Source organism: Hemiscyllium ocellatum, chromosome 1, assembly GCF_020745735.1.
Source record: "Hemiscyllium ocellatum isolate sHemOce1 chromosome 1, sHemOce1.pat.X.cur, whole genome shotgun sequence".
In the NCBI taxonomy this organism is placed as follows: domain Eukaryota; kingdom Metazoa; phylum Chordata; class Chondrichthyes; order Orectolobiformes; family Hemiscylliidae; genus Hemiscyllium; species Hemiscyllium ocellatum.
In genome coordinates this window covers 69468292-69492576 of record NC_083401.1, presented here as the reverse complement: position 1 = coordinate 69492576, position 24285 = coordinate 69468292, and the positions used below count along the sequence as shown (strand labels likewise).

Below are 24285 nucleotides of genomic sequence, written 5' to 3'. Positions count from 1 at the left end.
AGTAGGAAATGCTTTTAACTTTGAAATTTATTTACCCATCAAGCTCTGCTGTCTCTATGTAAGTCAAGCCGTATGGTTCACTGCTTGATAATAGTAGCATGTCTGCCTAAGTTGAAACACAAGGAATGAAGAACATAATATAACATGTATCATTAATTCTTCACAGGTACAATAATGCTTTATGCTTTAATAAGGCAGGAAATGGAAAAAAAAGCATTAAACAATTGTGCTTTCATGGACCAAATATAATCATTCCAAGCATGAATTTGAACATATCCATTCAATTTCTAGATTTTTTTGGATGAATCTTTATCTTCACTTTCCAAAACCAACCTTCATTGGTTCCTATCTGACAATCTCAACTGACTTAGAAAGAATAATGGTATGTTTGAAATACTTTGGCCAGGTAGCACCTGTCATAAAATTTAAATTCAGATCAATGACCTTTCCTTGAAACTGGAAAAAAGTTAGAGACATACAGGTTTTAAGCAAGTAAACAATAAAGAAAACCGTGTGGGGAAAACAAAATGGAAGGTCTAAAAGAGATGACAGCATAAAGCAGAAAAATGAATACTTTTGCTTTGAACCATGAATCCTTTTGTCTTTTCTTCTTTTCCTTGTACCTCACTTTCTCTGTCAAATGTGCTCAACCTGAAATACTGGGCAGAGGTTTCCCAGGCAGGTGGAGATGGGCTCCAGAGCTCAAGATTGACAAAATCCCAGAAATGAATGTCAGGCCGGGATACCACACTACTCTGGCTTTCCGATGAGATGGATTGCAAGTCCAATCAGGAACCTGAGTCTTGGCTGAAAGCAACAAGGGTAATTTAAAAAGTCAAAAAGAGACTTTCAATCCAGAAAACTCTCTTTCCCAATAAAGTATAGAGTTTAGAATTATCAGAGGGAATCAAAGGAAATATGTAAGGTTTTGGCACGGTAGGTTCTGACAGCATTACCCCCCTCTAGGGAAAATCTAAAATTAGTGGACACAATACACAAAAGAGGAATTTTTCTCAGAAGGTCATTCAAATTCTCTTCCACAGTGAGACTGAATTATTGAATATATTCAAGGTGGAGTTAGATAGATCTACAAGGGAGTCAAAAGTTAAGAGGGAACAGGCAAGAAATTGGGAGTTAAAGCTACAATTAAATGAGGTAGGATGCTATTGAGTAGCGTCGAATGGCTCAATGAATTCCTACTTCTATTGCTTATGGACTTATCATTTGAACTTATGAGCTGGAAGTAGTGCTTTGGGAGGGTAGGTGGGAATAAGCTGGCAATAAGATTCAGAAGCTTCAGCACTCAGTAAAAATAGAAAGAATGGCAACACATTAAACAAATGTTACTCAACAATATTTGAGGAAGAGGAGAAAGTGAGGATTGCAGATGTTGGAGATCAGAGTCCAGAGTGTGGTGCTGGACAAGCGCTGCAGGTCAGGCAGCATCCGAGGAGCAGGAGAATCAATGTTTCGGGTGTAAGCCCTTCATCAGGCATGAGGCCCCCCTAGCCCACAAGCCTCATGCCTGATGAAGGGCTTATGCCCAAAATGATAATTCTCCTGCTCCTCGGATGCTACCTGACATGCTGTGCTTGTCCAGCACCACACTCTCGACTCAGTATTTCGGGAATAGTATATCTTTAATGACATTTCCCAGGCCATAAATTTTAAAAACTAATTTTCTCAATTTGCTGTGGTGGGATTGAAATTCAGGGCTCCAGGTTGCAAGGCCAATTCCATCACCACCACTAAAATATTGAAGGGAGGGGAGGAGAAAGTATAATTTGCTACTTACCGTCACAAAATGGTTATTTTCCATCCTAATTACATCGCCCACCTCAACATGCATCCATTTTCCTCTCTGCAACCTACAAGGAAATAAATGCCACTAGATACCATCAAAATGAAAAACATAAGAGTGGATTGATAAAGGCTTTGAAGAGCAAAAGACAAAGAACAATACACACAGGAACAGGCCCTTCAGTTCTCCAAGTCTGTGCCCACACATTTTGCCCTACCATACTAAAACTGCCTTCATTTACAAGATAAATGCCTCTTTTCCCTTCCTATTCATTTATTCATCCAGGTACTTCTTGAATGCTGCTACTGTGTCTGCTTCCACCACTTCCTCTATCAATGCTTTCCAGGCACTCACCACTTTTTGTGTGAAAAACATGCCTCGCACATCTTAGAACGCAGAACATAGAACAGTACAGTGCAGTACAGGCCCTTCGGCCCTCGATGTTGCACCACCCTGACATACTAATCTGAAGCCCATCCCACCTATACTATTCCATGTACGTCCATATGCCTGTCCAATGACGACTTAAATGCACTTAAACTTGGCAAAGCTACTACTGTTGCAGGCAAAGCATTCCATACCCTTACTACTCTCTGAGTAAAGAAACTACCTCTGACATCTGTCTTATACCTATCTCCCCTCACTTTAAAGTTGTGTCCCCTCGTGTTTGCCGTTCCCATACTTGGAAAAAGGCTCTCCCTGTCCACCCTATCTAACCCTTTGAATATCTTGTATGTCTCTATTAAGTCACCTCTCAACCTTCTTCTCTCAAACGAGAACAGCCTCAAAGCCCTCAGCCTTTCCTCGTAAGACATTCCTTCTATACCAGGCAACATCCTAGTAAATCTCCTCTGCACCCTTTCCAAAGCTTCCACATCCTTCTTATAATGCGGTGACCAGAACTGTACACAATATTCCAAGTGTGGCCGTACCAGAGCTTTGTACAGCTGCAGCATAACCTCCTGGTTCCAGAACTCAATCCCTCTATTAATAAAGGAAAAAACACTGTATGCCTGTCAATCTGGGTGGCAACTTTCAGGGATCTGTGTACGTGGACACCGAGATCTCTCTGCTCATCTGCACTCCCAAGAATCCTATCATTAGCCCAGTACTTTGCATTCCGATTACTCCGTCCAAAATGTATCACCTCACACTTGTCCACATTAAACTCCTTTTGCCACCTCTCAGCCCAGCTCTGCATCCTATCTGTCTCTCTGCAACCTAATACATCCTTCGTCATTATCCACAACTCCACTGACCTTAGTGTCGTCTGCAAATTTACTAACCCACCCTTCTAAGTTCTCATCCAGGTCATTTATAAAAATTACGAACAGCAATGAACCCAACACCGACCCTTGCGGTACGCCGCTAGTAACTTTACCCCTCACCCCTGCACCTTGAACCTGTGTTCCCCAGTAATTGACCCCTCCACCCTGGGAAAAAGCTCTACCCATGCCATTCACAATCTTATAAACTTCTGTCAGGTCGCCCCTCAACCTCCTGTGTTCCAGTGAAAACAAACTCAGTCTATCCAACCTTTCTTGATACCTAAAATCCTCCACACTGGGCAATACCCTGGTAAACGTTTTCTGTACCTTCTTCAAAGCAGGCACATCTGTGGGTGACATGGTGGCTCTGTGCTTAGCCCTGTTGCCTCACAGTGCCAGGGACCTAGGTTCAATTCCACCCTTGGGTGACTATCTACGTAGAGTTTACACATTCTCTGTGTGGGTTTCCACCAGGTGCTCAAGTTCTGTGGGCGGCACGGTGGCATTGTGGTTAGCACTGCTGCCTCATAGCGCCAGAGACCTGGGTTCAATTCCCGACTCAGGCGACTGACTGTGTGGAGTTTGCACATTCTCCCCGTGTCTGCGTGGGTTTCCTCCGGGTGCTCCGGTTTCCTCCCACAGTCACAAAGATGTGCAGGTCAGGTAAATTGGCCATGATAAATTGCCTGTAGTGTTAGGTAAAGGGGTAAATGTAGGGGTATGGGTGGGTTGCGCTTCGGCGGGTCGGTGTGGACTTGTTGGGCCAAAGGGTCTGTTTCCATACTGTAAGTAATCTAATCTAATCTAATCTTTCTGGTAGTGTGGTGACCAGAACCGTATGCAATATTCCAAGTGTAGGCTAACTCAAGTTCTATAAAGCTGCAGTGCTCCTCCAACTGAAGACAGGTGTGTCAAAGGCCTTTTTTTAACTACCATATCTCTATGTGCTGCCATCTTCAGTGATCTTTATTCATGCTATTTTATGACAAGGTTACTGTAATGTTTGATCCATAATATACTTCTGTTACAGAAATTCACACTTAACGAAAAAAGAGCAAAGTGCAATTCAGCACAGAAACAGGCTCTTCAGCCCACCAAGACTGTGCCAACACATGATGCCTGTCTCACGTCAAAAGCTTTTGACTCAATGCAGTCCATAACTTTCTATTTCCTGCCTATTAACGGATCTGTCAAGATGTTTATTGAACATTGCTATTCTATGCATGTCCACCACCTGCTCTGGCAGTGCATTCCAGGCACTGACTACCTTTTATGCAAAAAGCTTGCCTCTTGCATCTCTTTCAAATTGACCCCCTTTACATTTACCCTATGTCCACGAGTAATTGACATTTCTACCTGGGAATCCAGTCTACTTATGCCTCATAATTTCATACACTTTTATCAACCTCAAGCGTAAATGTTCAAGTGAAAGCAAACCAAGTTTATCCAATCTTTCCTCATATATCATACCCTTCATACCAGCATCCTGGTAAACCATTTCTGACCAGAACTGTGCACAATATTTCAAATGTGGCCTAAATAAAGTTCTACACAGCTAAAATGTGACTTGCTTTTATACTCAATGCCTAAACCCACGAAGGCATTCAGATCATATACCTTCTTGACCACCTTATTCACATGTTTTGGCACTTTCAGGGAACTGTGGGCCTGTTTCCCCAGTGCTACTAAACGTTTTGCCATTTACTGTATATTTCCCTCATGTATTAGTTCTTCCAAAATGCATCACCTCGCATTTGTCCAGATTAAATGCCATCTCTATTTCTCTAACCAAGTTTCTAGTCTATCCATTTAGAGTCATACAGTCATAGAGATGCAGAGCACGGAAACAGACCCTTCAGTCCAACCCATCTATGCTGACCAGGTATCCCAACCCCATCCAGTCCCAACTCCCAGCACCTGGCCCATATCCCTCCAAACCCTTCCTATTCATATACCCATCCAGATCCCATTTAAATGTCACAATTGTACCAGCCTCCACCACTTCCTCTGGCAGCTCATTCTATACATGTACCACTCTTTGCATGAAAAAGTTGTCCATTAGGTCTCTTTTATATCTTTCCTCCCTCTCACCCTAAACCTATGCCCTCTAGTTCTGGACTCCCCCTATCCAGATAAATAGGTCTATTTATCCTATCCACGCCCCTCATGGTTGTATAAACCTCTATAAAGTCATCCCTCAGCCTTCGACGCTCCAGGGAAAACAGCCGTAGCCTATTCAACCTCTTGCTATAGATCAAATCCTCCTATCCTGGCAATATGCTTGTAAATCTTTTCTGAATCCTTTCAAGTTTCACAACATCCTTCCAATAGGAAGGAGATCAGAATTGCATGCAATATTCCAACAATGGCTTAACCAATGTTCTGACCTCCCAACTCCTGTACTCAACACTCTGACCAATAAAGAAAAGCATACCAAATGCCTTCTTCACCATCCTATCTACCTGCGACTCCACTTTCAAGGAGCTATAAACCTGTAGTCCAAGGTCTCTTTGTTCAGCAACACTCCCTAGGATCTTACCATTAAGTGTATAAGTCCTGCTAAGATTTGCTTTCCCAAAAACTATGTTCTTTCGGACCTGACCAGCTCGATCAGTCGTACTGCTGCAGAGCCACTGTTGGTGAAATCCCCCTGTCCATCCTTGCCATCCTCAGTGGTTCCTCCACATGTTGTTCAAAATGAAGGAGTACTGATTCATTTGTAGAGGTTGTATGTGGTAACCAGCAGGAGGTTCCCTTGCCCATGTTTAACCTGAAGACTTCATGAGGTCCAGGATCAATGTTGAGGAATCCCAGGGAAACTTGCTTCTGGCTGTATACCACCTTTGTTTGGTCTGTCCTATCGGCAGGACCAGACATATTCAGGGATGGTGATCATGGTGTTGTGATGTATGATTCTGTGAGTATGACTATGTCAGACTGTTGCTTGACTAATCTGTGAGAAAGCTCCCTCAACTTGACACCATCCCCCAGATGTTAGTGAGGAGAATTCTGCAGGATCAACAGGACTTTGTCTTTTCCAGTGTCCAGTTTGATGTTATGTAGTTCGACTAGTTTCATTCTTTTGAGAGTTTATCACAATTCTGTTTTGCTGGGCTATTTCAAAACATGTCGGCCAGCTCAGGTGAGGATGACCTTCCTTGAAGGAAGGATATGAGTGAACCAGATGGGTTTTTCCAAGAAACGACAAAGGCTTCATGGTCATTGATAACTGCAATATATTTCCAAGCCTGGATGGGAGTGGCTTGGAGGGGAACTTGCATGTGGTGGTATTGCCATGTAAAGTATTATCCTTATCCTCCAAGACAGCATTGGTTATGGGTTTGGAAGGTGCTGTCTAAGGAACCTTGGTGAATATCTGCCGTGCATCTTCTAGACACACACACAATGCCGATGATCTGAGGCAATAAAATGTGTCCCAATGGAAGTTTAGCATCGCTTTTTGATAGGGAAGATGTGTCATTACTTTCATTGCAGATGGTCATGTCAACATGTGGCAAATGCTACAGCAGTCCCAGTGAAAAAAAAATATATATACAGAAGCACAGATAACATAGAGGCAATGAACCTGCATGCCACTCAAATGTCCTCAACATCTCTTCTTCTTACTGTGTTTGCCAATATGACTAAATACTGCCCTTCTATCCACAACTGATGTGGAGGCAACCTGCTGACTGCTATGAGTTAGCAATTGTGATGTCTTGAGTGGGCATTCTCTGTGGGCTTAAAGCCTAGAGGACCCAGGACTGGACCAGAACCTCCAGCAAGACATCTGAACCTTGGGGCCAGTGTCGTCTGATCTGAGCAGTGAAGTGATAGTGACACAGGCCTCAGCAATGTTGTATGGCCCTTTTAATAGCAAAGATACACAAACATTACTTTTGTGCACCCACAATGCTGAAGTATCATCCTACAAAATATTTAACTCAGTTCAAGTTTGGACAGGAATTAAGATGGTGTTCCAAGATGAAGAAAGAAAAGCTAAAATGACATTTGTTAGAAATTGTTTATTTAACAAGGACTTACATTTTGGCCATTACTAAAATTATTTTTAAAAAGTGCGCAGGAGCTTAGAATGATAGAGCACGGAAACAGACTCTTCTGTCCAATTCATCCATGCCAACCAAATATCCTAAGTTAATTACTCCCATTTGCCAGCATTTGGCCCATATCCTTCTAAACCCTTCCAATTCATATACTCCTCCAGATGCATACAGAACTGGAAATTCAGAACACAAATTAAAATCCCACAATCGTGAAATGTGAAAAGGAAGTTTTTAAAATAACAATTTAGAGTCATAAAAAAAAAGATTTTCATGGAAATCAAAATGTTTCAAGTTCATAAACTTGCCATCCCGACTGAATCCAGTATTATTAGTTAGACAGTATTAACTGTCAATTCACTACTAACTGACAGTAATTTCAATACGTTGCGAATACATCGTCAATAGATGCAAATGTATGCGTACAATACATTAAAAATGATTTCTACAAACAGGAAATGTGAAACTTCTGTCTCTTTTAAAAGCGATATTGACCTCTAACAGCTCTACAAATCTGATTTATTTGCACCTTCTCTTAGATCCAAGTTTGTATTTAATTAACCAAATCAACAAACTTTTACATACATAAACTCTGGTTCCAAATCCAAACTAATGTATGTGAGAAGAACACCCATCCTTTTATTCAGTTTAAGGACACGGAATTTGTACATAACACAGCAACAATGCTCAACAAATTTTAAAAAAGGAAAACTTCAACACCAGTCTGAGTATGCCTTTCCCTCTCTGCTGTGATCGATGTACGGGAGTCATAGGAACATGGGAACAGGAGCAGGCCATTCAGTGCTTTGAGTCTGATCCACCATTCAATGAGATCATGTCTGATCTGTGGCCTAACTCCAACTTTGGTCTACATCCCTGAATAATCTTCCTTAAAAAAAACTATCTATTTCAGATTTAAAATTACCAACTGGCCTAGCATCCACTGCTGTTTGTGTAAGGGAGTTCCAAACATCAATCACTCTTTGTATATAGAAGTGCTTCCGAACATCTCCTCTGAAAGGTTTGACCCTAGTTCGCAGACTATGCTCCCTAGTTCTAAAATCCCCAACCAATAGAAATAACTAACTTTTCTGTCTTTTCTTATTAATATCGTGAAGACTTTGATTGGATTATACCTTAACCTTCTAAATTCTAGAGAAAAATCGTATAATCTCTCATTAAAAACTAAACCTAAGTCTAGGCATCATTCTTATAAACCCAAGTTGTACTCCCTTCTGTGGATGAACTTTGAAGAACTTCAGGCTCAATGTCAAAGCATCGAAATACAGCCTAAACATGCCTGGATTCAAAAATTGACCTGCATCACAGTCTGACCACGAAGGAAAAATGGGCATGTGTTTAATTCCCCATTAATGTTTTTGACTGCTAATTGAGTATAAGGATAAAAAAAATACTGCTGCCTTTTATTATCAAAATGCTTTTCAAAAGCAGTTTTATGATTTTATAGCCAGTGACAAGAAGCATAAATCTTCTATTTTCCCAGTAGTTTATGCTGAAGCCTTCCCAGTACTTTGCTGCATTGGTTGTATGCACAAGCCAGTGGACTGGTTGGTTACATTCGATATACAGCAGTCCAATGATTTGGCAATGTATGCGATGCCAATTTGTTGCAAGCAGTAAGAGAGAGTGGTATTCTGCATCAAGCAACAATGAAGTACCAATGCCTCATCTCACTTCAACTCCTAGAAACCCATTTCCTAGTGTCTTGTACATCCAGTAGTGGATGCTGCTGTTGCTATGCTGCTGAGGAACCCTAGAGCAGTACTTGCATCAAGGTGGAAAGTTTGGTGGTTCTACCAATAGCTTGGGACAGGAACAGTCAATAGCTGGTAGGCATTACCAGGGATGCAACCTTAACAGTGAAGTGGCTCGAATTGTGAACATGAACAGCAGCTAGGTACTGGCACTTTGAAGAGGCAACAGCCAAGGAGAGGAGGAAGTTGGAAAAGAATTAAAAAGGCAGAATTCTGAATGAGGAAAATTTCACATCCTTCAGAGATACAAAGGCTGTCACTACAATTTGTGGCATCATGGCAAGTTTGCCATGGCAATTTACAACATAAATGTGAATAAATGAATTTATATTAAAAATAACAGGCAGCAGGGCACAATTCAAAGTGTCAAGCGACAATACAATTCTGGAAGCAAGATTCATACATTGAATATAAGTAATTTGAAGAATGTTATTACTTTGAAAAATACAAGGGTGTGACTTACTGCCCATCCTTCAGAATCATAACTTCCCGATTGTTGACTTGGTTGTCACTCCTGTAACGATGCTGGAAAATTAACCAAATTATAAAATTAGTTAAGTTCAGACAGAATTGTTATCCAACTGGACATCACATAACAATTTGTATTCACGTTATGCAAAATGATGCTTTCTGACTCATACATGCCTCAATAAAATTAATGCACATTTTCCCTCAAAAAGAGCCTATTTGGTGTATTTTCAGCATGGGAGCATGTAAACTAGGTTGCGTGGCTAGTCCACCACCTTCGCAGCCAACCCTTTAAGCTCACCCCTAAAATATTGAGGATGGGAGAACATCGAGATCAGCAGTTAACCCACATTTAGGTAAATAACTAAGAATTAATATAGCTGATTCAAAACTCAACTGGTCCCAATATTACCCAACCCTTGCCAATAAATAGTTGGAATGGGAAGATTTAAATATTAAAAAGGCAACCCACTCAGTAGGTATAACACCTCCTGACCCATGAAGGTGCAAATCACTTCAAAACTAAGCAGCTCTACTGTGAAGCAGAACTGTGGCAGCAGAGGAAAGAGAAGCAAACAGAGGAAAGAGATGCAAATTCAAATTCCCTAAGCATCAATGAACCACTGCAGAAATATTTGGTGATTAAAATTGGGGTCCTCAGTCATCTAAAGACTCATTCAACCTGAGAGATGCCTTCCTCAATTCCAAGGGACTGCTGATTCTGACAGTCTTTAACCAGGTCATGTGGGATAACTCCATCCTACCTCCCAATCCTGTAATTTTCAGCCCCTAGTCTCAATTAATTGGACAGACAAATATGATCAGCCAGCACTAACAGTTTAAAAGATAAATAATCTAAACTAATTTTATAGTTGTCTGGGAGCAGTTAAATGAGATCAGCTCAAATTGTAAACTACTTCCCTTTTGCCATTTTAGTATTTAATACTAAGTAGAACATTGAACTTCAGAGGGCATAAAATAGAAAGATTAACCACTTGTTACCCAACTTAAGTTAATAGGAAGCAAAATGAGTCAGGGAGAATAATGGATAGATGATCCATTCACTGTAGCATTGCTCAAGTTGAAAATTCAGTCCAATGATTCTTGTGTTGAGCTGAAAAGAAATGCCTTAGAGGTGGCAGATTGGATTTTCTTGACATAAGAATATGTGTATGTCCCCTTCAATCGAAAGATTAGTTAGTTACAATATTTCATTACTGACATGGGAAACACTAAGTAAGAGAAGCATTAAATTTTCTGCTCTATTACACATATATTTTTGGTAACAATCAGTATTCATTAGCCAGTAATGACAACCACTGCTGTAGAATGTGTCACAGAAAATATATCGTACTACTTTGGTTCAAAATATGATCCAATTAAACATAAGAACATGAAAATAGGAGCAGAAGAAAGCCATTCGGCCCCTCTAGTCTGCCCCACCATTCTATAAGATCATGGCTCCAGGCTTCATCTCTTTCATGACAGCTTCTCATAGCCCTCAATTCCTTGATGTTTCAAAAAGCTTCTACATTAGTGGGCGGCGCGGTGGCACAGTGGTTAGCACTGCTGCCTCACAGCGCCTGAGATCCGGGTTCAATTCCCGACTCAGGCGACAGACTGTGTGGAGTTTGCATGTTCTCCCCGTGTCTGCGTGGGTTTCCTCCGGGTGCTCCGGTTTCCTCCCACAGTCCAAAGATGTGCGGGTCAGGTGAATTGGCCATGCTAAATTGCCCGTAGTGTTAGGTAAGAGGTAAATGTAGGGGTATGGGTGGGTTGCACTTCGGCGGGTCGGTGTGGACTTGTTGGGCCAAAGGGCCTGTTTCCACACTGTAAGTAATCTAATCCTCTTTAAACACTTTGAGTGAACTAGCCTCCACAACTCTCTGGGGTACAGAATTCCAGACATTCACTACTCTTTGGTAAAATAAATCTTTTCACATCTGTTTAAATGAATATTATCTCATTCTGTGACTATGTGCCCCAGTTTGAGATCCCCCACTAATTGAAGCATCTTTTCAACATCTAACCTGGCAAGACCTCTGAGAATCATGGATGTTTCAACGAGATAATCTTTCATTTTTCTAAACTCCAATCAATATTGCAGACCTTAGCTGGGAACTGGCTTTTTCAGTCTGGTCACATGTAATGAGATAAGATTAATAAGAGATCCAATAGTTAAGAGCCCTCATGGAGTAGTGATCGCAATATAATAGGATTTCAAATGCAGTTCCAGGGAGAGCGACTCTGGTCTAAAATCAGTGTCCTCAACTTAAATAAGGGTAATTACAGAGGTATGAGTCTAAAATGTCTAAAATGAGCTCGGAAAATAGATTAAGGGGAAGGCAGGAGATGAGTAGTGGCAAAACATTAAACAAATGTTTCATAACACACAACAAACATTTATTTCAATCAAGAAGTAGAATCGATGAGAAGAACAATGAACTAATTGGTCAGCAAAGGTGTTTGAGGATGGTACCCAGTTAAATCCTAAGGCATAAAAAAGCCTAATGTGTTTATTTGTTCTGAATAAGTAAACCTTTTTGTCCTATGAATCAGTCTAGTCAATCTATTTTGAACTGCCTGTGAGCAAGATGACAACAGAGCAGGAGAGCTGCATGTGGTCTCATTTGATCACATCTGCTTTCCTTCTTTTTCCTTTCCTTTTGCTTCTCCTCTTTTTCGGTTTTGTTTTTCTTTTCTTCTTATCTTTTAACCTTGCTGTGGCAGGTTGGTCAGCAACTTCTGCATGGCCAGGAGAGCAGGTGATGTGCAGAGTGGCGGATGCAGCCTCTTCTCGTGCTTGGAGGCAGCAGCAGCAAGAATGTCCTCCCAGCATTTGGTGCACGTGGCAGCAGCAACAAGGACGTCCTCCCAGTTTTTGGGGCTGATGGTACTGGCAGCAAGGAAGTTCAGGGCCGGTGGCAGCAGGAACGTAAGCAAAGCTCCTCCAGCAATTGGGGAGGCAGCACTGATGGCAGCAGGAGCATGTTATGCCCAGAACAGGGATTTTTGGACCGTGACAGCAGCAGAGCCAGGGACACCTGGTTGCGGTCACAATAGGCCCTGAGAGGGGCCTTCTGGTTATCGACAAAGCAGCGGCAGCAGCAAAGCTGGGGACTCCTGGTTGTGGGGTGAGTGTGGCTCAGTGGTGTCAACGAGGTGGCGAGATGGCGAGTGATGAAGAGATGGCGGCTAAAGTGTGGCAACTCCCATGTGGGTGGGTGTAGCATAGGCAGCGGCGAAGTGGTAGAGGTCTCTCTTCCAGTTACTACAGGCTAGGTGCCGGCATGAACTGGGTTGGAACAACTGTTCTTCTGAACTTATTATTTCTTTACTTTTTAACTTATTTGCATGATCTGTAATGCTAAGCTTTTCTTTATTTTTCTAATTTCTTTTTCCTAATAATTTACTCTTAAGAATCTGTACCTAGGTACCTTTGTACCTAAGATGGCACCCTAATGTGATGACTCGTAAACTTTTCACTATACTTATTTGAGTACATGTGACAATAGAGCTAATTCAATTCAATGTCAGTATATTCTTTCTTAGATACAAGGTCCACAACTGCACACAGTACATTAGTTGCTGTTGAACCAACACCGTGTACATTTGTAACAAGACTTCTTCAATGTTTAAATTCAAAACCTGAGCAATAAAGACAAAAAACCCGTTTTCCTTAATTACTTGTTGTACCTGCATGCTAATGTTTTGTGCTTTCTGTACTGCACTTTTTTGGAGTGTCTCTCTTTTTAAATAAAAATCTGCTTTTAAATAAAAATCCCCAAAGTGACCCTGAAGCTTCCTAATTAAACTATATCCACCAAGTCTTTGTCTACTGAAACAACCTGTCTACATTCCATTGCAGATTCCTTGTCATCTCAGTATAACATTCTTTCCCACCTATTTTTGTATCATAAGCAAATATGAACACAATCCACACTGACCCTCCTCCATATCACTAATATGGAGGGGGAAAAATTGGCCCTAAGACTAAGCATGTGGAACTCCAAGAGTTAATTCTTCTGAACCTGGAAAAGACCCATTAGTCTCAACTCCTTGTCTTCTATGTTAACCAATCCTCATCCGTGATATCCCCAATACCATAAGCTGCTATTTTGTGCAATAACCTTTTATGTGGCATCTTAATAAATTATTTCTGAAAATACAAATTCACAATATCTACTTATTCACCTTTATCAACTCTGATTCTAGAAAATTTGTCATTTTCATTTCACAAAAGAGTATTGACTGTGTTTGATGATATCAGGCTTTTCTAAATGTCCTGTTATTTCCTATTTCCCATTTAGAGAGGTTTTAAGGAAAAATATTTTCAGCCAGACAGCAGTAGGAATTTGGAACGCACTGCCTGAGAGGATAATTGAAGCAGGAATCCTCACAGCATTTTTTTAAAAAGTACTTGGATGAGCATTTGAAATGTCATAACATTCAAGGTTGTGGGCCAAGTGTTGGGAAGTGGAATTGTGTAGATTTAAAGTCGTTTTCGTTGAGGAGGATTCAAGATGGCAGGGACCCAGTAGGTTTGCTTTGCTGAGCTCTGCACCAGAACTCAGACGAAGTGGAGAACTCACCCTCCCTTCATTGTCCAATTTGTTAAAAATAACTATTTCCCAACCCTTAGAACTACTTAGCACCACTTCTGAACAGTTTGGTGCAGGTGTAAGATAACTAAGGGGAAAGGAGCATGGGGCTCGCACCAGGCAGCGAGTCCCCTGCAGCAACGGATGCATCCGTGACTGCGGTGTCAGCCTCTGCGGCCACTCCAGAGGACTCACCTGCTGAGCAACCCCGATCTCGGAGTTCGCAAAACTCTGAGAGAAGATCGACTCGTCAATGGAAGAGACGCAAGCCAGCTTGGAATCAATCTTGATCATGACCTGGAGATCCAGCATCTCGGACATGTCGGGGGGGGGTTGTGGGGGTTGCGGCGGAGCAACCGGCCGCCACTTCTGAGACTGCAGCTGAATCCTCAGCGGACAGGCCCTGGAATGTCGAGTGCAGGCCTTGGGGGAACAGGTCGATGATCTCAAAAATCGAGGCTCCCACAGTTTCTCAGGCTAGAGGTTAAGGTAGGCCAGGTGGGTGTCGAGTGGGCTCAGAAGGTCACAATGCACAGGTCCGGATTGAACCAACTGCCTCCTCCCCCTACACCCATCGATCCTAGTGCAACTCCAGAATTATACAGACAAATAAATGATGCTGGAAGCCTCTGGAACACTGGGAAATGATCCCCACGCTATGGTATATAAAGGATCATGAATCATGCTTTTTCAGAACTTTTTCCCGGTCGTGATTCGCAAGAGGAAGGCTGTTGATGTGGTAAAATTGCGGCTGAGGTGCCTGAATATCCAGTATTCTGTTAGATATCCGGCCAGCCGGGGGAGGGAAGAGGTTTTTTTTTGCTGTTCTACCAGGAGTCCGTAGGATTACAGTATGGTGGGGATCGGTTGGGTGCCCACTTTTAAATTTTTGTCATGATATTGGTACTTTTTTTTCCTTACTTTGTGTTGTCTGGGGCAAGGGCATGGTTCCAGCTAGAAGAAGTCATGGTGGGATTAATGCGTGGTATGAGCACCCCTGTGGACAATGGGGAAAGTATCTTTTCAGTTATGTTTTATACTGTTATGATGCAGATGTAGTTGTCAGAAGTTTTGATTTAGTAGTTTTGGAAGTTGTACTTTTAAACTTACACAAACTGTTTATGGTTTTCACTCAGCATATTATGAGTGGGGTTCTTCCTCTTAGGGAGTCTCAGACTGTTTTGGACGATCATAGCTAGTCATTCGTTTAAATGGTGCACCTGGAATGATAAGGGAAGTCATGCAGCAATTAAGAGAAAAAAGATACTGTCACGCCTTAGAAAAGAGAGAGTCGATGTAGCTTTGGTACAAGAAACATACTTAACCAATAAAGAGCATTTGAAGTTGTAACAGGGAGGATTTGGCCAGATGTTTTCTCATCTTTTAACTTGAAAAGCAGAGGAGTGGCTATTCTCATCCGGAAAAACTTCCCAGACCTCATAATACTGAAAGCTTTAATACATGGAGAGGAATATGGGATTCTGAATGTATAGTGCACATCCCTTTAAATTCGTAACAGATGCACTCTCTAGGTTGATGGCCCTTGGAGTGTGTCTTACAATTATAGGGGGAGACTTAACTGCATTATTGATCCTGAGGTGGACAGGATGCCTAGGGGTCTTGTGGGTGTGTCTCCACAATTCAGATAGTTGGTGAACTTGAACAAGGAGTTGGGGTTGGTGGATGTATGGAGATGTCTTCACCCCGAAGGTAGGGATTTTACCTTTTTTTCTAATCCACATAAATGTTATACCAGAATTGACATGTTTTTTGTCCCATCAGCCTTTTTGAACTTGGTACTGTTCTGCAGAATAGGGAGTATAGCTATTTCTGAACATGCAGTATATGGAGGTCAAGGCTGGAGGTGGTGGGGCGGGTATAGGCCATATCCTTATTGAACGTAGATTTTAAAATCCTATAGGAAATGCTAGTGTTAAGGCTGGAGAAGGTATTGCCTTTTATTGTAAAGAAGGACCAGACAGGTTTTATTAAGGGTTGTAGGTCTACTAATAATATTAAAAGAGTATTAAATATGGCCCAAATATGTCAGCAAAGCACGATCCTGGGTTTGGTAGTCTCCCTGGATGCAGAGAAGCATTTCATCGGGTGGGTTGGCCATACTTTTTTTATGTCATGGAACAGTTTGGTCTTGGAGATGCTTTTATCAAACGGGTGGCAGCGCTATATAGTGATCTGAAAGCAGCGGTGCTCACAAATGGCATAAGGTCAGATAGTTCTAGTGACGGCAGAGGCTGCTGTCAAGGGTGCCCTCTCTCCCCACTACTATTTACATTGGTGATCAAGCCGCTGCCGGAAGCCATTCGGACAGATCTCAATATAACTGCCCAGGAGGCAGGGTCAGGCAGGCATTAAATTACCCTCTATGTGGATGAAGTATTCTCTTTTTAACCGATCCAATGATATCTGTGATTAATACAAATGATTAAACTATTTGGTTTGTTTTCAGGGTATAAAATGAATTTCATGAAATCAGTGGCCATGCCTGTGGGGGGTCTTACTAGTATATCCAACTTTGGGGATGGAATCCGTTTCCCCTTCCGGTGGGGACAGGGAGGTTTTCTGTAATTCATAAAGTCAGGAAGTATGGGATACAGGGAGGTTTGGCTATCTGGACTCAGAATTGGCGGGCTGACCGGAGGCATAGAGTGGTTGTAGATGGGAAGTATTCTGCCTGGAGGGCTGTGCTGAGTGGGGTCCTGTTCTTGGGCCTCTGCTCTGAGTAGTTTTTATAAATGACTTGAATGAGGAGGTTGAGGGGTGGATTAGTAAATTTGCAGATAACACTAAGGTTGGAGGTGTCATCGATAGTATAGAGGGCTACTGCAGGCTGCAGCGCGACATAGACAAGATGCAGAGACGGGCAGAGAAATGGCAGATGGAGTTCAACCTGGATAAATGCAAAGTGATGCATTTTGGAAGGTTGAACTCGAATGCTGAATATAGGATTAAAGATAGGATTCTGAGGAACAGAGGGATCTGGGTGTGCAAATACATAGATCCCTCAAAGCTGCCACCCAAGTGGATAGGGTTATTAAGAAAGCATATGGTGTTTTGGCTTTCATTAACAGGGGATCGAGTTTAAGAGCTGCGAGGTTTTGCTGCAGCTCTACAAGTCCCTGGTGAGACCACACTTGGAATATTGTGTCCAGTTCTGGTCGCCCTACTATAGGAAAGATACAGCGGCTTTGGAGAGGGTGCAAAGAAGGTTTACTAGGATGATACCTTATGAAGAAAGGTTGAATAAGCTTGGACTTTTCTCTCTGGAGAGAAGGAGGAAGAGAGGAGATCTGATCGAGGTGTACAAAATAATGAGAGGAATAGATAGAGTCAATAGCCAGAGACGTTTCCCCAGGGCAGGATTGACGATGACAGAAGTCATAGCTTAAAGATATTAGAAGGAAGGTATAAAGGAGACGTCAAAGGTAGGTTCTTTACGCAGAGATTGTGAATGCATGGAATCGTTGTCAGCTGTGGTGGTGGAAGCAGAGTCATTGGGGACATTTAAGCGACTGCTGGACATGCACATGGATAGCAATGAGTTGAGGGCTGCATAGGTTAAGTTACTATATTTTACACTCGGATTAAATCTCGGCACAACATCGTGGGCCAAAGGGCCTGTTCTGTGCTGTACTTTTCTATGTTCTATGTAATAGCATTCTTATTACCCTGGTTCTCGATCAATTATATAAAGCAAAATATGGGCAGCTGCTAGAGAAAATCAGGCAGGACCTTCAGCGCTGGGAAGATTTTCCAATACCCTGATTGGGCAGAATAGCTCTGATTAAGATGAAGTTTCTTCCTTGCCTATTATATCCCATGCTCCCTTTGAGGCGGCCAAGGCAAACACTGCGCCGGCTTTACAGCTGGCTTCTATCTTTTATTTGGCATCACAAATGGCATCTTTTAAGCTGGATGAGTTGCAGCTTCCGCAAGAGAGGGGAGGGAGGGAGGGATGTCTGGATTTTCCAGACTTCAGGAAGTGCCAATTCAGTTCCTTGTTATCCTTTGTGGCTGAATGGGCCTGTCACAATCCGTGATTAATTTGGCTAGACATTGAGGCCTCCCAGACAAATGTCCCTCATTAATTTGTTGTTTATGGACAAAATGAGAACTGTTATGGACCACTGTAAAAACTTGACTGTCCTAAATACAGTTAAAGCATGGAGAATGATGCGGCAGGGCAAAGGCAATTTACAAAAAAACTTCCCTTTCACTCCCATAATGGGGATGTCGGGATTCTAGCCAGGTTCGATGGACTCTGGCTTTAAGCTCTGGGAGTCCAGAGGTATCTCCTGTTTAGGAGATCTATTCAATGGGGAGGTCATGATGTCCTTTGAACAGCTGAGTCAGAAGTTCGAGCTACCTAGGAAGGATCGCTTTCATTACTTCCAGGTTAGAGACTTCGTACAAAAAAAGACTACATTGATGGTTAATCCCTACAAATCGGACATGGAGAGGAGAATGCTCTGATCTACTGGTGCCCTTTCGGTTAGTGCTCTCTATCACTTGTTAGGTAGTAATGTTCGGAAGGACATTGAATGGCTATATAAAATCCGGACTCCAGGAATTATAGAACATAGAACATTACAGGCCCTTCGGCCCTCAATATTGTGCCACCCTGACATACTAATCTGAAGCCCATCCCACCTACACTATTCCATGTACGCCCATATGCCTGTCCAATGACAACTTAAATGCACTTAAACTTGGCAAATCTACTACTGTTGCAAGCAAAGCATTCCATACCCTTATTATTCTCTGAGTAAAGAAACTACCTCTGACATCTGTCTTATACCTATCTCCCCTCACTTTAAAGTTGTGTCCCTCGTGTTTGCCGTTCCCATACTTGGAAAAAGGCTCTCCCTGTCCACTCTGTCTAACCCTCTGATTATCTTGTATCTCTCTATTAAGTCACCTCTCAACCTTCTTCTCTCAAACAAGAATAGCCTCAAAGCCCTCAGCCTTTCCTCGTAAGGCATTCCTTCCATACCAGGCAACATCCTAGTAAATCTCCTCTGCACCCTTTCCAAAGCTTCCACATCCTTCTTATAATGCGGTGACCAGAACTGTACACAATATTCCAAGTGTGGCCATACCAGAGCTTTGTACAGATTTATCAATGAGGCAGACATGATAAGGGAGCTTAAGATGAAGGAACCCTCAGGAGGTAGTGATCATCATGTGATAACACTTACACTGCAATTTGAGAAGTAGAAACTGGAACCAGATATAATGATATTACAATTGAATAAAGGCAACTACAGAGGCATGAGGGAGGAGCTGGCCAGAATTGACTGGGAGAGGAGCCTAGCAGGAAAGACAGTGGAACAGCAATGGCAGGAGTTTCTGGGAGTAATTTGGAAGACACAGCAAAAATTCATCCCTTAGAAAAAGAAGCATACTAAACAGAGGATGAAGCAACTATGGCTGACAAGGGAAGTCAGGGATAGCATAAAAGCAAAAAAGAAAGCACATAATGCGATGAAGCACAGTGGGTATATGATTGGGAAACCTACAAAGATAACAGAGAATAACTAAAAATAAATAAGGGAGAAGATTAAATATGAGGGTAAGCTAGCCAGTAATATAAAATAAGATTGCAAGAGTTTCTTTAGATATATTAAGGATAAAAGAGAGGTAAAAGTGGACATTGGATTGCTGGAAAATGATGTTGGAAAATAGCAATGGGGAAGAAAGAATTGGTGGAGCAACTGAACAAGTCTTTGTAACAATCTTCATGGGGGAAGATATGATTAATGTCCCAAAAATTCAAGAGAGTTGGAGGGTAAGTGAGAGAGAGAGAGAGAGAGGTGAGTATGGTCGTCATCACCAAGGAGAAGATGCTAGAAAACCTGAAAGGTCTGAAGGTGAATAAATCACCTGGACCAGATGGACTACACCCCAGAGTTCTGAAGGAGTAGCTAAAGAGATGGTGGAGATTCTTGTAGGAATCACTGGAGTCGGAGAGTGTCCTAGAGGACTGGAAAATCACTAATTTAACCCTCCTGTTTAAAAGGTAGTGAGGCAAAAGACAGAAAATTACAGGCTGATTTGCCTGACCTTCATCGTTGGTAAGATTTTAGAGTCCATTGTGAAGGATGTTGGAAATCACAGAGAGTCAGGTAGCATCCATGGAGAGCATCTGCAGTAATTTGTTCCTACTGAATAGAGATCCTATTCTTTTACATTTTTTTAAGAGTGCTACAACAAATAGTTATTTTTATTGAGACTGAGGAAATCCCTGTGTGTTTTGTTTCTTGAATAGCAGTCAGTGAGTCAGCAACAAATCATGATTCATGTAATGTCATTAAATCTTCGCATTTGTTGCAACTCTTAGAACAGTGGGCTTGACTTCCAAGTATCGAGGTTCATCACTTGGAAAGGTAACCAGACATAGCAGGAGAATTAAGGACTCCAATATTGGATAAAACAATTGGGGAGGAGTGCAAGGTAACTTGGATAAATTTGGATAGTTCAAATGACATTCCTCAATTGTAAATACCTTAAAATCGCATGTCGTCTTGGGCAGCAGTCCAAAGCTAGTGCTTCCGAATAGATCTATTGGACTATAACCTGGTGTTGTGTGATCGTTAACTTTGTGCCATGAGTCATTTAGACATTTCGGATGTTATGCCACTTGTATCTATTACTTTTTAATCTCTTTAGTGTGCATTTGCTTACTTTGGGTATTAGTCTTGACTTAGGATGGTATCTGTTCCTTCAACCAAAAGGTATTTGGTTTAAATTCCACCTGGAGAAGTAAGTACATAATGTTTGGTATATTAGTGCTGAGTTGTGCAAGGATCAGAGGTTTTATTTTCCAGGTGGTTATCCTATCTGCCTCTGGCACTGTAAGAAAAATATACCTTCTCACTAATATCAATACATTCACTCGCATCTAAGACCAATGATATGATCAATTATTTAATCACTCTGCAAGGACCTTGCTTTGGCTGTCACTTCAGAGTACATTGCAAAAGAAATGATGCTTCTGAAGTACTTAACTGGTCTTAATTTGATGGTAAAGCTTTCACCCATCTGTGTGTGCTAACTTTGGAATTTCTTTCCTAAATCCTTCCATTTCCTGATTTGAGAGGTGATTCACACAGTTAGTGAGGCTGGAAGAGTTCCTGGGATGAATGAGTCATGATTTTCCACGAGTTTGTACTAAATTGGAAGAGGGCTACAGAGGCCAGAGGGATGAGTCATGAATTGGCATTAATTTGACACAGGTTCTATAAGGTCCCATTGGAATTGGGTGGAGGGGCATGGGTTGACATGAAAAGTATGAAGGCCATTGGGGTGCTTGGTGAAGGTAAGTGTGTGTGAGATGCAGGACAGAGTGCCTAATATTTAACACCACAATAATGGGAAATTCCCATTTAACTGAAGCGTACCTTTTGACCAGTTGCCTTGGCACTCATCAACCCCTGTGTCTGTCTCAGCCCCAGCTAGATGTTGTCGATCCAATTCAATTTTGAGCTTAAAAATGTGTTGCTGAAAAAGCGCAGCAGGTCAGGCAGGATCAAAGCAACAGGAGAATCGACGTTTCGGGCATAAGCCCTTCTTCAGGAAGAAGAATCATTTAAACATGAAAGGTGTTTCAGTGGGTTTCCTATGGGCTCCGGTTTCCTCCTACAGTCCAAAAATGTGCAGCTGAGGTGGATTGGCCATGCTAAATTGCAATAGTGTGCAAGGATGTGCAGACAAGGTGGATTAGCTGTAGCAAATGCAGAAATAGGTTGGGGGCTGGGTCTGGGTGGGGTGCTCTTCAGAGAGTTGACATGGATTCAATAAAGCCAAAATGCCTGCTTCCACTGTAGGGATTCTATGATTCTATAAATCACAAGTGGTATTGTTTGGAGACCCACAGTATACCTGTAAAAGTTTTATTTTATGAACATTTATGTATGGCTTACTTTGTTTTTAACACTTAACGTGTGACCTGCTGAGTGACAAGTTAAACTTTAATATCTAAACATTTCTGTTACACTTTGTCCATTTTTATTGTTTTCCTATAATTTTAAAGGTGTTTTGCTCGATTCTTATCTGAATGCATGAGCAGTTGTAACAAGATCAACCTAGTCTGGTCTACATGTTTCTCCAAATGCAGAGCAATATGGTTGACTCTTAACTGCCTTCGAAGCAATAATTCCTGGTCAGTGATGCTCGCATGAATGAACATTAAAAAAGTAGTTGTTGCCATAATTAGAATTTAATTGATATGAATTGATAGCTGTTAGAGAAAAATGTTTGTGAGGTAATGAACTGGGAACTTGATATTCAGAGATATTGAATCTGCAGAAAAATAGACAAAAAAGAAAAGGAGGTGAGGTAATATTGTTTGTAAAGGAAGATATTGTTATTACCTTTTTATTTTACTTCTTGTGCAGAGTTCAGATTGCATTGGTGGCAGCGAGTTATCCTGGCATGGACATTTGTGACGGAGAAGAGTGACTCCAGCACGGGGGAGAGTGAGCTCAGTACAGGAGAGAGTGAGTCCTAAGGTGACATCAGTGAGGTAGGCCCAGCAGCAAAAGATGGTGCTTGAGGATCGGTGACTTTATTGGTTGGGTCTGTCGCTGATGCGGCAAAACAGTGGTGAAAGGGCATCATACCAACATCAAGGTGGGCTGTGTCGAGAGATTCGGATATTGGTGGGTGAACTGGAGGTGTATTGGCCCAGTGGCGAAAGATGGTGCTGAAGGATTAGTAATTTTGGGGTTAGTTGGGCTTGATGAGGCGGTAGTGGTTCTGAGCTGACTCAGAACATGAACATAAATGGGCTTCTGAGGTGTTCTGAGGAAGGGTCACTAGACACGAAATGTTAACCCCGATTTCTCTTCACAGATGCTGTCAGACCTGCTGAGCATTTCCAGCAATTTCTGTTTTGTTTCTGATTTACAGTATTCGCAGTTCGTTCGGTTGCTCTTTAAACTATATCTTTTCATTTTTCTCTTATTTTTAAACTATCAAAATAGCACCATAGTGTGGTGACAAATAAAGTTTTTCACTGTATTTTATTGTATTTCTCTCTGTAAAATACGTGACAATAAATGTCATAAAAAGCATTCATTGATGTGACGTCGATGTTCAAGAAGGAATGGAGACAGAAACCAAGAAACCATAAGCCATTTGATTCACATATTTGTTTGAAAGTGCTCAAGTCCATTATTATGGAAGAAGTGTAGGATCGCACAGCACAATCGGTTCAGATAAAACGTGATAGTTCCGTTCTTGTGCGATCTCGTGTTGTAAGAAAACTGTGCAATACCTGAGCCATTTAAACTGTTGGGGCTGGAATCGCGATATAGTCAATACAGATAAGGAAAGTTTGTGTTCTGTAAGTAATGGTTGAAATTCTTTAATCACATTAAAGCCAATTCGTGTAAAAAAGACACATACAACGGTAGAGCCAACTGTACAAAAGAGGACCTCAAGTTTTGATGTGACTGCAACTGGAGTACTGTGTATAGTTTTGGTTCCTGCATTTAAGAAAGGATATATTGACATTTGAGTATAACCAACAAAAACTACATTTTTAATAACTATTTTTATTGAAAGAAAGATTTTAGGTTTTTTAACAAAATTACAAAACCAGTACAAAATAGTATGACAACTTTATAATATAATAGCAATAATAGAAAACAAACTAGTACTCGACTCTACAGACAACAGAAACACACAAAAAAACCCTATAAAGACTACGTTCAATAAATAACCAAGGAGAAAGAAGAAAAATAAACAGATAGAATAAAATTAAACCAAGTTATAACAAAGTAACTTAAATGATATTCAATTAAACTACTGCACTCAGCGTAATCTCATCATGGTTCCCCACCACTCAGAACAATAGTAAGTAGACCCATATTTATTTGGGATTCTTCTTCCCAGGGGCCCCAAACTGACAGACACAGGCCTCACGGCTAAATGAAGGCCCTGAATAGTAAAGCTGATGTGTCTACATCAATATAATTCGAAAAGGGCCACTATGTTCTGTAAAACAATCCTGTTTTCTGGTGCAGCATACGCGTAAGGAAGTCCAAGGATATGTGCTCCATGACTGTCCTATGCCAACTCAACAGTCCTGGGGGATTCTCTGACACAGCCCATTAGAATGTTCTTCCTCACGCAGAAAGAAAGGACATTAAACAATTTATTCCCATGCATATCCAGGGAGGGAAGATTTGAGAGGCCCAAAAGGAAGGATATTGGATCCAACCTAACCTCAGTTGCCTGCTCCACCACAAACTGCTCAAAAAGCCACTTGCAGACATTCCACAAATTCAT

General features: G+C 41.6%; 1 protein-coding gene across 1 annotated transcript in view; it reads right to left on the bottom strand.

Moving 5' to 3' along the window:
* atp8b5b (ATPase phospholipid transporting 8B5b) overlaps positions 1 to 24285 on the bottom strand; it is a 206312-nt gene that overhangs the window by 163316 nt on the left and 18711 nt on the right. The window contains exons 5-7 of the mRNA XM_060849059.1: positions 9369 to 9430; positions 1796 to 1868; positions 36 to 106 (exon numbers count right to left, since the gene is read on the bottom strand). Coding sequence (XP_060705042.1) covers positions 36 to 106; positions 1796 to 1868; positions 9369 to 9430 — 206 coding nt within the window. The remainder of the gene's footprint in view (positions 1 to 35; positions 107 to 1795; positions 1869 to 9368; positions 9431 to 24285) is intronic.